Source organism: Lissotriton helveticus, chromosome 6 (assembly GCF_964261635.1).
Source record: "Lissotriton helveticus chromosome 6, aLisHel1.1, whole genome shotgun sequence".
In the NCBI taxonomy this organism is placed as follows: domain Eukaryota; kingdom Metazoa; phylum Chordata; class Amphibia; order Caudata; family Salamandridae; genus Lissotriton; species Lissotriton helveticus.
This window is the reverse complement of record NC_136067.1, coordinates 1,833,162,530-1,833,177,734: the sequence shown is the minus strand read 5'-3', so window position 1 is coordinate 1,833,177,734 and position 15,205 is coordinate 1,833,162,530. Positions and strand designations below refer to the sequence as shown.

General features: G+C 44.0%; 1 protein-coding gene across 1 annotated transcript in view; it reads left to right on the top strand.

The window, feature by feature from the left end:
- The first annotated feature begins 6,711 nt into the window (after positions 1-6,711).
- Positions 6,712-15,205, top strand: part of LOC144762907 (uncharacterized) — a 189,130-nt gene continuing 180,636 nt past the window's right edge. The window contains exon 1 of the mRNA XM_078648204.1: positions 6,712-6,846. Within this exon, the coding sequence (XP_078504330.1) occupies positions 6,712-6,846 (135 nt within the window). The remainder of the gene's footprint in view (positions 6,847-15,205) is intronic.

Genomic DNA, 15,205 nt, shown 5'->3' with positions numbered 1-15,205 from the left:
AAGTGCATGTACCACACACACATGTCCTAAGGACATGTGTGTCTGTAACATGACACTTTAAAAAATGCATTTTTTAGTTTTTGTAAACATTTTCGCAAATTAACACGAGGTTCAACCTCGTGTTAATTTGCACTTCCAAATTCCAAATTCGCAATTGTAGAAAAAATGATGCATTGCATTTAAGGAATCGCACAAATGCGATTCCTTAAATGCATTCGCTTTTTTTGGAAGTGCAAAAAAAAGCAAATTGTGCAACAAAGTTTGATGCATCCCAAAAATGTTTTTTGCATTCGCAAACGGCCGATTTTACTGATTCGCACCGTTTGCGAATGCAAAAACCAATGATGCATGTGCCCCTTAGTGCCATGCACAATACCTTGAATTTGATTCTCTGGTGGCCGGAAGTCAATGAACGTCTGCCAGAGCCTGATGTGGCGAAATATGTCTGGGGCTATTTAGCAGTTTCCTTACCGTCGCGTTCTGTACCTCCTGAAGTTTGCCAATCACGGCTTTGGGAGCTCCCAAGTAGAGGGAGTTTCCGTAGTCCAGGCAATTAGCCTCCTAAAGACCGGATCCATTACTACTAATATAATATTTTGCACTATATATGTATTTGCTTTTGGATTTTGTTGTGCCTTTGTGCTACCATGTTTTCCTTATGCCATGTTTATTTGGGGATAATTGTGTACATTTTCCTCTATGGAAATTTAGACTGTGTTATTAACTAATATGTACTCAACGAGTTGAGATAACATGCAATTTGCAATTACTTTGTTCGCTTTTTGAGTATTCCATTATGTTACCCCTTATAATTATGAGTATTTCTTATTATGTTTGTTAAATGTGGTATTGGTTTACATCACACTGCAATACCCTGTTGATATCCTTCTATTCATGTGTCATGGTGCTAACACATTACAAAATGGCACTGTCTTTGTGTGTTGCTGTCACATAATATTAAGCCTTTTATCTATGTTATTACTACCTTGTTAAAAACGATATCTCCATCATAGTGGTCATGTGATCAAGGCCCCCTGAGGCCGAAACACGTCATGTGTTTATTGCAATAAACTGCGGTTTTCATGGTGAGCTGACTGAGCAGTATGTAAAGTGGTGAAGCCTGAGGCCCCCATGTACTAATAAGACTGACACAGACACCGGAATATGGTTACTGGAACTGGCCCAGGGCACATGCGCCCAGCCCTATTTATTAGCAGGGTCACATGTCCTGTGTCGCCTGTGTTGGATGGGTGTGGGTTGGAGTGTAAGCCAGCCCTCTGGGAGTGGCTGGCACAATGACCAGCCGGTCACTACACAGTATACTTTTTTTTTGTGATTATTATTATACTGATCTGCTTCATTGGTGAAGTGCTTCACCCCAGTATGGCCGAGTCTGCAGGAGTGCATTTTTTTTAATATATATATATTAATTTTACCTGCGTGGTAAAGTAGTGCAGGGTAATGGATGCATAGGAAAGGTTAAAATCCATTATCTGTACTTACCTGCTGAATTGTTCTTACCTGTGGAGCAAAGCATGTGGGGTAAGGCATTTCCAGGGTAAAGACTGTAGGGTAAAAGGTAACACACCCATGTGTGTATATTGCAGACCTAGGATGTAGCTGAGATGGCTATGGGTCCCTAAAAGAGTTTTGACTGAAAGTAAGATTTCACAAATAGCCTAGAACTGACTTATTTTGTTAAATATGATATATGTTGTGAATGGAAGGAGCATGCTGTAAAAAACGCCTCTATCAATTAATAAAATAACATGCTTGAGCATCATTACTAAATATACACTATAGCACTATAGAGAGACTCCCAACACAGAGCTCCTTGAAGGATGCCCTTGCCACTACCACTCACGATGGAGCAATTTGCAAACAGAAATAAGAAATAAGAATAATGCTGTACAACAGTCCAAAGGACTCCTCTTTCATCACATGGGTTAGTATGAAAATTTATGTAAAGTGCATTTATTCAAACACTTACATATATAAATGTGTCTGTGCATGTGCCTGTCATCACAATATCTCCTTAAGAAGCAAAGAATTGTGTCATGCCATATTGTATTGTACTGTAATTGCATTTATATAGCGTTTACTACCCCTGACGAGGTAGCACATATGTGACTTTCTTTCCAATAATGTGCTTCCTTACGGATATGTGGCGGCTGTAATTACACCTTAACACCTGGTCGCTTTTGCAGAGAAAGAACCACAATCCATCCTCAAGTTTTGCAAGGTAGTAATCATGGTGTGAAGGATTGGAGAACGCATTTGTTCATCTTACTCAAACATACAATTTGAGAGCAAATGATGTCAGTGGTTGCGGCCTTTCTTTGGGGCGGTCAGGTAGAGTGGTTATCGGATCCGAGAGAAAGGAACCTGGTTGATTCTGAATTTGTGAAATTATAATGCAGCACTGAGCCTGCTTTGTCCTTAAAATATCTCTCTTAGTATGCTGCCTAATTTAGATTTTTCAAAGTTATATGTAGTGATAAGTAAGACAAAAGTTATGCATTCTTTCAAATCCACCCAAATGTATTTGTTTGAGTTTAAGTCCACCAAGTGTTCGCCATGACCATATATAGGCATGAGCCTGCAGCCCACGTGCCTTTATACGGTCCTGTTCACTGAGGCGACCTGAAATATTATTAAAGTACACAGTACTCTGAAGTGAATTGAAATATAAATGAAAGGTACACTGACTTATTTTGTCCTTTGTAATTCATGGCATGTAAAGGCGACACATTATCTCATGTTTCGTGTGACGTTTAATCAGTCTACACTCTTCAGAGAACAGGACTGTGCATTTTTGGAATTGTAGACCCAAAACATTAATGGAAAACCCCAAACTGCAAGTCCCAGTATGTAAAGGGTGTTGAACTAAAAAAAGACAGATTTACAAGCCCCTTGCGTCACTTTTGTGCTGTTGTTGCGTCACTTTTGTGACGCAGTGGTGGCGTAAAAGTTGCGGCCCATTTACAACGTGACACATCTAGGGAGATACGTCACGTTGTAATGCCCTGCGTGACATTATACCTGCGTCAGGTATAATGAATGCAGGGTAGGCATTCCCACGCAGGAAAGCCTCTTAGAAGTGACGCAGTAAAATCTACAAGATTTCACTGCGTGACTTTTAGGACGCCACTGTGTCAAAACCTTACGCCTGCTTGAAGCAGGCACAAGGAGTGAGGCAGTGTATTGGGAATAGGCTGCAACACGCATTGCTGGAGTTGTGTCATGCTTGCGACACGACTCCAGCAATGCATGACTTTTCTGTCAACAGATGCGTCAAAATTTCTGCCGCATCTGTCAATCCTTGCGCCATGGTGTGCCGTATTGTAAATACGGTGCATCCATAGTGACGCAAGGGTTTTGCATGGTGGCGCAGGAAAAGTGACACATCTTTATAGATGCGTCACGGCGCTTACTACCTCTGACGAGGCGTTGTAGCACTGATCGGTGAGTAGCCTGGTCGTCTGGAATCCAATGTGGATTAGTGGTGGGTTAGCTGAGGGAAAATGTAACTCGTTAATGGAAGTGGTGGGCATGTGTGCCTGTCGGATGGCAAGAATAAAGGGGGGTAGGATAAGCGCTGGGCATGTGTAACCTCTGGTTTAGAAGAGAATGACCTTGAAATCCAGATTGAAGGGTGAGACTCAAGAGGACTTTTGTAGATCTCTACGGGGCAAGATCCATGCCTTGGCAGGTGGGAAGAAAATATTTACAGATTTCTAGTGTCATTGGTAAACTAAACAGATGCATGCCAGCTTCAGAATCCAGTTGGGCAAGCAGCGGAACCAAGTAAACATTAACATCTACTGGTAGTAAAGGAGATCCGTGCTGGAGCAAAATGTTCAGAGAAATGATGTGAGAAAATAAAGGACCCAGTTGCCTTATTGGGGAAAAATCCATCAACTATTGAGTGTTGCAGTTGATGCTGTGAACAATCAGTCCAGAATGATCTTGGAATGTATGGTGTCAGAAGTGGCAATCAGTTCATTCAAAACTAACAACACCATGGCCTTCATCAAGCCATCAGATTGATTCATATCAAAATCCAAGACAAGCTGTCTCAGTGCCGAAACAGGCTTACAGATGGGGAAAACGCTGAGAGATAGGGATTAAAATGTATATCCTATGATTGATGTCCTGGAAAGAGTGGGGATAGACTTACAAACTAAACAGGAAACAGGATTGAGGGATCCTCCAGACCACGTCTTTGATTGACAGGGATGACTGACCCATCTTTCAGCCACCAGTGATCCAAAAAATTGTTTTAAATAAGGTTTCCCAAAGCCTGAACCAAAGAGCTCGGCGCCTGATCATCCTCGAAAGAGGGGAGCGATGTATCTTAAAGAGCCCGGGGACAAGTGACCTTGTATCTTGATCAATGATAGAACATGAATTAGACATGCATTTGACAACCACTGCTGTTTGCAATCACGACAGCTTGTGTTATATAATAATGACGGGCAATAAAGGTGACCAAATAAAACAAAGGAGTTGTTGATTTCAGGTTTTACTGTAGCTTCCAGAATTTTTAATTTGGATATATGATACCTGTTTTTTAATTTAGGCAGCAGGATGTCATAGTCCATCCAGTCTGAGAGCTCACATGATTATCATATGATAGTTCTGTTAAGGGGTTTCCTGTGTTTCAACTAGGTGAGGAGATAGATCAGATGGAATTCTCAACACGCAGGCTTCCGTCAGCCACATTCCATTAGATGTGGAGCAAGGTATGGAGTATGTTTCAGAGCTTGGGCAAGACATCAGGTGTGGGATGCAGAGGAGAAGGACAGGAGACAGGACACCTGGCCTGGGGCATAGCTAATCCTAACCCAGAGTTCTAGCTACAGTCCATTTAGCTCCAACATAAGTTTCGATGTGCTATACATTTTCTTTGTTTTTGGTTGTAAATATAAACCTTAATGACAAAAGTGCTGTTAAAAAGGCATGCTTTATTATGTCTCGAAATTTTGTAATGCATGTCCCAATACTTGAGCGGCGCTGAAATCGGCCTGGGTGGTCTGGCTAGTGATGGGCACCTGGTCTGACAGTATTCATGGTGTTATGAAAAATAATACACTAGTGAGGCATTTAGCTAAAAGGCGGAGCAGAACTTGATATCAGTTTGTGGCCGCTGTGCTAGCTGGTGATTTCAAAATGACGATGGTACTGGTTGTGGATGGTATGAAATGATGCTGGGATTATGGGCATCACATTACGGTAAACTAAGATAAACAGTGCATAGGATACCAGAGTTTAACAATCAGCAAATGCAAATAAATACCTTGCAGCTACATCAATACCTAAGTATTAATGACGTTTCAAATAGACTCCAGTTTTACTTGGAAATTCGTTCCAGTGTCCCTTACTCAAAGCTTTTGCTTTCACCTAAAATCCTGCTCAGCATTACGCAGTGGGGGAAGATGATAATGTAATGCTTCTGTGAAAAGGCTCTGTAGCTGTCGCTGATAGGGTGTGTCATAACCCCTTTCAGAGGGCCACCGGGCAAGCAGGAGCTACTGGGCCCAACCATGGGTTTTGAGGTCTTTTTCTCCTCATGTCCTGGGGTCTGATCTACTATGGGTCCTGAGCAACTGGGCCAAGTACCCCTTCTGCACTTGACTCTCAGTGGTAGCGGGGGTCAAGCAGTCCAAGGCTTCTTGTGGGGGGGTGTAAATACCCGGGGGTGAACACAGGCTCATAACTCTAAAAACATTCAAGAGCAGCAATAAATGATTTTCCTGTCAAATACTTAATTTTATGATAAAAGGAGCATTTATATATTAACACAATGGGAAATGCTGCATACAAAAATAATACATACAGCTCCCCGATGTCAGGGCTCTAGGGCTCAAAAGGCAGGTCTCGGAGTCCCACTTCCCTTTCACTAGCAGTACTGGTTATTCCCCATTCAATATGGGCGACATTCCAGTTAGGCCCCACTGGTAGTCCCCATCTCAGGAGTCCCATTCCAACTTTGATAAAAGTTAATAGTGTTCCAGCGTACGTAGTGCTTTGCAGTTGAACAAGTTCTCCTAGACCCTTCTGACCCTGTGACCAGTCTTACCCACACCATCAAGGATGGCTCGACTGGAGTGTCCATTGGGAGAGGCTGCAGGTGCTGTTGGTGAGTAGCACTTGCTGCTCTGTCGGGACAGCACCTGGGTGACCAAGGCGCTTCCTCTAGCGAGACAATAAGTTCCTCCGATCATTCCCACGGGTGAGGGGTAGGTTGCTCCGGCTCCAATCCTCTGTCGGGGCTCGGGCCTCAAGTTACCATGACGGCCTCTCCTCATGATGATGGTTTGAACCAGGAAATAATCCTGATCCTTTCCTGTGACCCCACCTGTAATGCAAGGGCACCGATCATACTCCACACACAGGTGATGGCCCGATCGTCACAGCAGTACTCTTCACGGCAGCCCCACCTGGCATAGGGGGGGGTCTGAAAATTTCCTCCGCACGTAGGCTACAGCCTGATCGGTTTCAGAAATAATCTTCATGACGGCCCCACCTGGCCTTTGGGGATGGCGCCTTTCCTCTGCAAACAGGCTTCAGCCCGGTCGGCTCATCAATAAACTTCATTGCAGTCCCACCTGGCATATGGGGTCACCGACTTCACTCCACACACAGATTATTGCCTGACCGGCACAGCATTGACCCTAATCATACGTGGTGGCTGACTTGAACCTGCACATGGGCTATGGCCTGATCAGTGCAGCAGCTGCCTCCTCACACCTAGCTACAGGGATCCACTTGCAAGGATTGCCTGGACCCGCTCTCTTCAACGTTCTTCTCTTCCTCACAGGGCACACTGGTTTTGCAAAGCAGGTAAGCACAGGTGCTCCTGGCTCCAGGGGTAGGTGGTCTTGAATATGCTTGGGGAGCCCAGCTGAGAGACTGGCAGGCTTTAACCTCCGCCTTGGTCACAGGCAGAAGTCTTTCCTACTCCTCGCACAGCCCGACTGGCTCTGTGGCAGTTGACAATTTTGCTGGGCCTCGAACTCCCCTCCTTATAGTCCATTTCAAGACACAAAATATGATTTAGGGTCGGAGTTTATGTTGGGGATCAACTTCCTTTTAAAGTGCTCACTCCTTTGCCCTTTCTTCAGAAAGCAGTCTGTCACAGCAGCAGCGATGCCAAATCTCTAAATCTAATAACCCCACAATACAGGCCATTGGAGTGAGTAGAGGTTCACACCTGGATGTCAGCCTCAGTGATATGTGAATCAAAAGGTTACCCCAGGGGCCCCAGCCCTACACTTTATGGTTTTCTATTCAGTCACCTCACCTTCCTGAGATGTGCCCAGGTCTTTTTTCAGTGACCACTCTCTAAATCAAAGATGACCCTTTGAAGTGTCATGAAAAGCCGGGATCTTCCTCTTCCAGGGTGTGTCCCACCCAGGTCACAGGAATGCATGGATCACTGACAGAATATCGAGGAGCAAAATATCGACCTGCCAAAATATCGATGAAAAACTATAGAATGCCAGAATATCGAATTCCTATCTACAAATAGGTAAGTACAAAAATATTGAATCCAAAATATTGTTGTAAATAATATGGGGCATATTAGCAACTGACAGCAATAAATATCGCTAAAGGTTATTGCTGGCTATCACTGGATTTTATCGCTGCGATAGCGCGTTATTATCAACGGCAATCTCCAAAGCGATAAAAATTCCAGCGATAGCGGTGAAATGCTGGAATATCGCTGGTAATCCAGAGATAAAATGTCAGAAATAGTGAATAACCTTTTGACTCACTTGGCATTCAGCGGCAGTTCCTGTCCAACTCCAGAGGCAGCGGCATTTTTAAATAGCACATCAGCGCACTAAGCCCACATCTCGCCGCACCCGCTCCGCGGGTGCCGCTTCGAGCAGCGGACACCAACACAGCGGGGCATTCCTTGTGGAGGTAAGGCGGCTGTGGGCGCGAGGCGTCAGCGGGGCTGCGAGCGTGCGGGGACTTCATTTCCCAGAAGTCCCTGCAAGACCGACGGAGAGCTTCCGGTCCGCTCTCCCTGCTGGCCCGCCCCCCACGCCCCCTATATCACAACCTCCACCTCCCGCAGCGCGGGACGCAGCCCGGGCGAAGACAGGGCAAAGACTGGGCCGTTTGAGGCCGTTCGAGGACGGCAGTGGACGGCCCCGGCCCTTAATCCCTATATTGGTTTTTTTCCACATTCAAGGTAGGCGGAACATTTAACCGCTATTGACTTTCTAATAAAAACTATTAATCCTCAAGCGCTTGGACATAAGAAACATTTTATTGCCCGACAGGACTTTTATATTTGCATATTTTATTTGTGTCAATAGCGTGGTTAGTTGCCATCTCCCATATCTGTTCCACCTAGAAAATATGTCACTACGTTCTGGCAAATCACGCATTGTCCAAGTTCAGACTCCTAAAGGCGTGGTCTCGGGGCCATTGGATGCTTTTATTTCTCGTGCCACAGGTATACTTGAAAAAGAAATTACCATGGTAGAAAAACGTCTTTCACTTGACCTACTAAGTGGAAAACGCTCTTCATTGGGTAGGCTGGCTACGATCCCTAGCCCTGTGACACAACCCCATGCAGCTTTTAACTGTATTCATTCAGCAACTACTGAGGCTCTAGTACATATAGATAGTGAAGGGGTTGATTTGCCTGCACATACACCAGCCCATACTGAACATAACTTAGATGATCTTGAGGCAAGTGGAGAAACCGCATCTCAGGTTAGCTTTGAATCAGACTACACCTCAGATACGCCCCATTCATCCCCCGAGTCCTCTAAAACAGTCTCCAAAAGGGTGATACAAATGAACTCAGTTGGCGCCGATACGGTAACAAGGAAGAGAAAGCATGACACGAGTTATCTAGGGGGGAGAGAACGTAAAATGCTCAAATTAAAAGTAAAAGAAATCGCCGATAATTCCCATGGCAATTCTACATCACTAGCTATGGGTAAACTTGGCGATAAAAAACAATGTCCCAGTACTTTTGCCAATATTCCTTGCCCTTCCCTTACCTCGCTTGGATCCTCTGACCCTTGCCCTACCTGTCAAAATAGCGATGAATCACTGTTGGTTAAAATTGAGGCCTTGATGAAAAACCTTTTATTGCCTGTTCTAGAGCGGACCAGGTTATTGACCCAAAAAATCGAATCCCTGGAGGCAGTAGTAAATACTAACTCAGCCCTACTAGTATCCTTAACCGGCATGAGCCAAGGGGGGGCTAACCCAATACATCTATCAAACAATGCTCAAACAAATACTTCCTCATCTCTTAATCATAAACCCCTTGGGGTAGTAACTAATAGATCAATGAGGGGAGGAGATCTTAAGGTTGCACCTAACAACACATATGTGGCCCCATCCCAACCTATGCATAAGAAGCAGCCTGTGGCCAAACCTGATAGCTTAAACCCCGCCAGACCCCACTCAATTAGATCACCTTCCCTGGCTCAACCCAGTTTGAATACTTCTCGGCCTCTCTCCCAAGGGCCCTTAGCCAATCAAAAATGTAACACTATAAAACCCCTGGTTGAAAAACATCATAGACATACCAAGCCACGGGCCGATCTCCCTACCGAGGCTGCACTATACACAATAGTTTTGACTGGTGTAGCCCCTCTTCTACCCGGTAAGAGGGAGACTTTTGATGATTTACGCAATAAGGTGACCTTTTGGTTAAATAAAAACCGACCGTTACCCCCCACTCTGCCAACTGAAATCTTGTTTGTGAGAAGGGTGGACTGGGTGGGCCATGGCATAAAAGATCTGGAGGGCGATTGTATTTTGATCTCGTTTAAGGATCCCTGGGTGGTGGAAATGATTAGTAGAAAAGCGAGGTTTGCCAGACAGGGGGATGTTCAAACACTGAGCCTATCATATTTCTACCCGCATAGGCAGAGTAGTACCCTGACGGGTTTCAGACATGGCCAACCCAACATCAGGAGTTACCCCATTACGAGGACTCCCCAGCCCACGCTCTTCCCATTTCTCTTCAATCAATTCGGCCCATTATCTGATCTTGAGGCCAATGATTGACTCTACTCTCGGTCTTGCATAATTGACCACATAGTAAATCCTGGGTCTCTCCCAGCTAGGCCGTGTAACAAGCCTTCGCAGTTTGTAATTGTAGAGGAAGAGCGAATGGGGGCTCCAATAACAGCAAGTACTACCATATTACCTTTAAGGGATGTAGTAGTCTCCCGGAAGACAGGGAAAATTCGGAGCACCCCTGGGTGTACCACAAATGGGTGGGATGCTGAGAATAGTCCGGATGCTTTAGTAGCCCTGGACTCGGTGGTACCCCTCGTGGCCCATGCCCCAGAACTACTCACCATTGTCTCCTGGAATGTTGCGGGGGTTAAAAGTCGTATTCATTCAGATGACTGGCTGGAGTTTATAGATAGATATGATTTTATCCTACTCCAGGAAACCTGGGCAACTGAACCAACATTTAGGCAGGGATATATCAACTTTTTTAAACCTGCAATTAGAGGTCCGAAAGGGAGAGCTTCAGGGGGTTTACTGATCTGGGTGAAACAATCCCTGGGATTTCACTCCACAGAAATAACAGTACACAACCCTGACCTCCTTATTATTAAGTTGAGTAAGACTGGTTGTCGGGATATGATCTTGATTAACGTATATGCCCGAGGCTTGCCAGGAGGCCGCTCCCCTCTCCTGTTGGAAACATTGGATCCCATTTTAGACGATCTTGATAGTGATCTTGTAACCCTCCTAGCTGGAGACCTAAACTGCTCCTTCGAGCCATTGCTTGACTCAGGGGACAGTTGGGGCTACGCGGAGGATGCAGTATGGGGTATTCCTGAACTGTTGCCCTGTAAACCAGTAACTGCCACTGAGGCAGCAGTAAATTGGACGGCTCTTTGCCTCAATAGGGGCTTTCGGGCTGTCAATGGCCGCGCTAAATCAGACCAGGAATTACATTTTACATTCGATAACGGGTTAAGAAAAAGCCGTATCGATTATATCCTATTAAAATTAGGAGACTGGCCCCTGATGATGGACATGGTAGTTCTCCCCCGCCCAGAAAGTGACCACAACCCCTTGTCCTTAAAATGAAAGTTACCAGGCTTAGTGAGATCTGAGAACCCTGGCACTTCACAGACTGGGGATGCCTTCCTAACCAATGATAGGAAGAGACTAAAATGGTCCAAAATTGTGGAGGATATTACTTTAAGGGATAAGGTAAACATAAAAATCAGCAACACATATAGTGAGATGCTGGCATATGATCTTCAGGGGGACAATCCCGAAATGGCCAACAATATTATAAACCTCCACAATCATTGCTTTGCCGACCTCAAATCCCTGCTTTCAAAACCACGGCCCCAGGCAAACCCCAAAATACCGATCTGTCCCAAGAAATGGTATAACAATAAATGTAGGGAAGCCCATACCAAACTTATCAGGCAGGTTAAGTCCAGAGTTATGATCTCAGTGAAAGAAGCTAGAGTAAATTATAAGAAAACGCAGTGGGAAGCTAAGCGGGTGTGGGAGGATAAGCATTGGTCGGATTTATTGGAGGCCACCACTTCAAATAACCCCATTAAGTTTTGGGAAATAGTTAAGTGGGGGAAAGATCCGGATGCACGCATCCCTGTGAACCATGTGTCCCCTGTGGAATGGGTAACATTTTATTCGACCCAGTTTTGTGCCGAGAACCTCAACCCCCCCAGCATCACGGCGACGGTATCCCAGCCACCCCCGCAAACTAGGATTATTACCTTTTCGGAAAAAGAGGTCGAGCTGGCTATAGGCCTTACAATGCGAGGGAAAGCACCGGGCATGGATCTTATACCAGCCGACCTGTTTAAAACCAACCCCGCCCTATGGATACCCTACCTTACTAAAGTGGCTAATTCAATAGCCGCTGGTGCAAGTATACCAAAATCCTGGAAGGGGGCTGAGATATTACCCATCTACAAAAAGGGCAGTAGGTCAATTCCTGGCAACTATCGCCCGATTAGCCTCATTGATACAACCCAGAAACTCATTGCACGTATGATTTTAGGTAGGGTCCAAGGATGGATCGAACTAGAGGACATACTATCTCCAATGCAGGCGGGCTTCAGATCGGGAACGAGTACCATTGACCAGGTGTTCAGATTCTGTCTGATCTACTGGAAGGTGGTCCAGCTTGGCGGTGGCACAATCTACGCAGCGTTTCTCGATCTGAAGTCCGCGTTCGATCTAGTCCCGAGGGATAAATTGTGGGGAGTCTTGAGGAGTTTGGGAATGCCCGAGGAGTTATTAGTTTTAATAATTAAATTGCATGAAGATAATTTTGCGAGGGTGAGATGGGGTGGCCAGGGGCAAGTGACGGAACACTTCCCAGTAACCCGAGGCGTCCGCCAGGGGTGTGTTCTGGCACCAACCCTTTTTTTATTGTTTATTGACCAAGTGGTCAAATTTTTTAAGGATACCCCAACTGACGCCCCGATGCTAGCAGGACAGCGATTCCCGATGCTCATCTTCGCTGATGACACCCTTCTCCTTTCCCGGACACGCTCTGGCTTACAGCGGGCGTTGGACCGGTTTGGGGAGTTTTGTGTCATCAGCGACCTCAAGGTGAACGTCGGGAAAACCAAGCTTATGGTACTAACAAAGAATCGCCCTGTCCGGTGCACAGTTAATATGGGTGGTGTTAAACTGGATCAAGTGGAGAATATGGTATATCTAGGGGTCACCCTAGACAGCCGTCTGGGATGGAAAGCACAAGTCGAAGCACAACATCTAAAGCTTGCCCGCCTTACCGGCTGTCTATTAAGTGAACAAAAAAGATCTATCACCAAGCGGGTTTGTCCGGTTCTCAAGATCTATGATGCCAAAATCAACCCAGCAATTTTATATGGTGCAGATTTGTGGGGTTATATGGATCTGATGGGTTTGTTTAAAATACAATGCAAATTCCTGCGCAACCTAGTGGGTTTGCCACAATTGACCCCTTCCACCCCTCTCTGCTTGGACATGGGTTGCCCTCCGATTAACGAAATGGCCAGATTTAGATTGGTTGCTTTTTGGAGGCGTTTGTGGACAACCCCTGAACTTACCCTATTTGCCAATGAGGTAGCTGAAGTTAGGTCACTTGGGGGTTCAGGAAAAATTAAATGGTTTAAAATGGTAAAATCTATCCTGACGGATATGGGGCTAGAGCAACTTTGGATATCCCCCTCCACCAGCACCTTTCCATCTAAATGAGCTTTCAAGGAACTGTACTGGGCCACGATTCGCCAGACTAGAGTCAATGCCTCAAGCTCCACCAATCTCACGGGTAGGTTCCTGTCATTTAAGTTGGACCTGTCCCGTGAACTCTATTGGGATTTAATTTCCAAAACACTGGACAGGAAACTCTACCATCAGTTTCGGGTGGGTGCATTGCCGGTGAATGTATTCACTAAAGGTTGGAAAACGAGTACTATGGACCATTGTAGATGGTGCCCTGGCCACAAGGAAACAATAGGACACTTCTTGTTTGCTTGCCCTAGATATCTAGTACCTAGAGCCAAATGGTTAAAGCCACTGTTCAAGCGCATGCCCATAAGAAAATCCGAAGAGGCTATTCGTGTATTAACAACTAACACCTCTGAGTTCATTTCAGTGTGCCTGGCTAAATACCTGGGATGGGCTTGGACATTAAGGTCGAAACCATAGTATAACTACTGTACTGACCATGCAAATGCCCCTCCATGATGTACCGAGCTCTACCAAAACAGGCTGTTCATTTCTGCTCATGCTATCGAAAACTGTTTGGAATCTAACTAAATTCTTCCGTTTTTTTATTCATGAGCTTAATCTTAGTAATTTTCTCTTCAGGTTGTCTTTTTTGTTATTTAATACTAGTTTTATGAATTTAAAGATTATGTATTTTTAATTAAGCAATGTTTGTCAATGTCTGTCTTTTATGATTTTTTATGAATCGAAATAAAGACTTTAAAACCTGAAACCTGAATAACTTGCTAATAGGCCATGGTGGACTTAGCTTGACAATCCACCTTCCATAGGGCAATATGGCTAAGTCAGAAATGTACCTGACGTTAGAAGCCAGCGTTAATGGGGTCTTAGAGTGAATTTCATAGTTGCAACGCGGATATGGGACATAGTTGTTAATAGCGCGAAGTATTTTAATTCTGTAGCGGGTTGTGGGTTTATAGGGGAATAGGGTGGGAAGTAATTTAATTGTTATTAAGTAATTATTTATGTTTATTCATTGGTATTGATAGTTAATTTATTGTTAATTAATTATTAATTGGTAAAAACATTTTATTAATTGGTCATTATTTTTTATTAATTGGTAATTCATTTTTATTATTTGATTAATTGATCATTATATTAATTGTATTAATTTATTATCTGGAGCGGGTTGTGGGTTTATAGGGGAATAGGGCGGGAAGTAATTTAATTGTAATTAAGTAATTATTGAAATTATTTTTGTGTATTGATAAATAATTTACTGTGAAGTAATTATTAATTGGTATTTTTGTATTACTTATTAATTTTTGGCATTGAAAATTAATTGGTTGTTAATTAATTATTAATAGGTCATTAATTTTTAATACATAATATTTATTGGTATTTATAATTAATTAATGATTACATATTTCGTAATTGGTAATTATTTTTAGTTACATTTATATTGGTATTGGATTAATTTATTTTTATTTAAATATTAAATCATTACTTTCCCTACTGTTGCACTCACTGGAGTGGGAATAGTAATTTTTACCCCTATACTATCCAACCCTTTCCCTACTGTTGCACTCTCTGGAGTGGGAATAGTAATTTTTACCCCTACACTATCCAACACTTTCCCTACTGTTGCATTCACTGGAGTGGGAATAGTAATTTTTACCCCTACGCTGTCCAACACTTTCCCTACTGTTGCACTCACTGGAGTGGGAATAGTAATGTTTACCTCTACGCTATACAACACTTTCCCTACTCTTGCAATCCCTGGAGTCGGAATAGTAATTTTTACCCCTAAGCTATCCAACACTTTCCCTACTGTTGCAGTCCATGGAGTGGGAATAGTAATTTTTACCCTCCCGCTATCCAACACTTCCCCACTGTTGCACTCACTGGAGTGGGAATAGTAATTTTTACCCTCCCGCTATCCAACGCATTCCATACTATTGCACTCACTTGAGTGGGAATAGTAATTTTTACTCTTCTG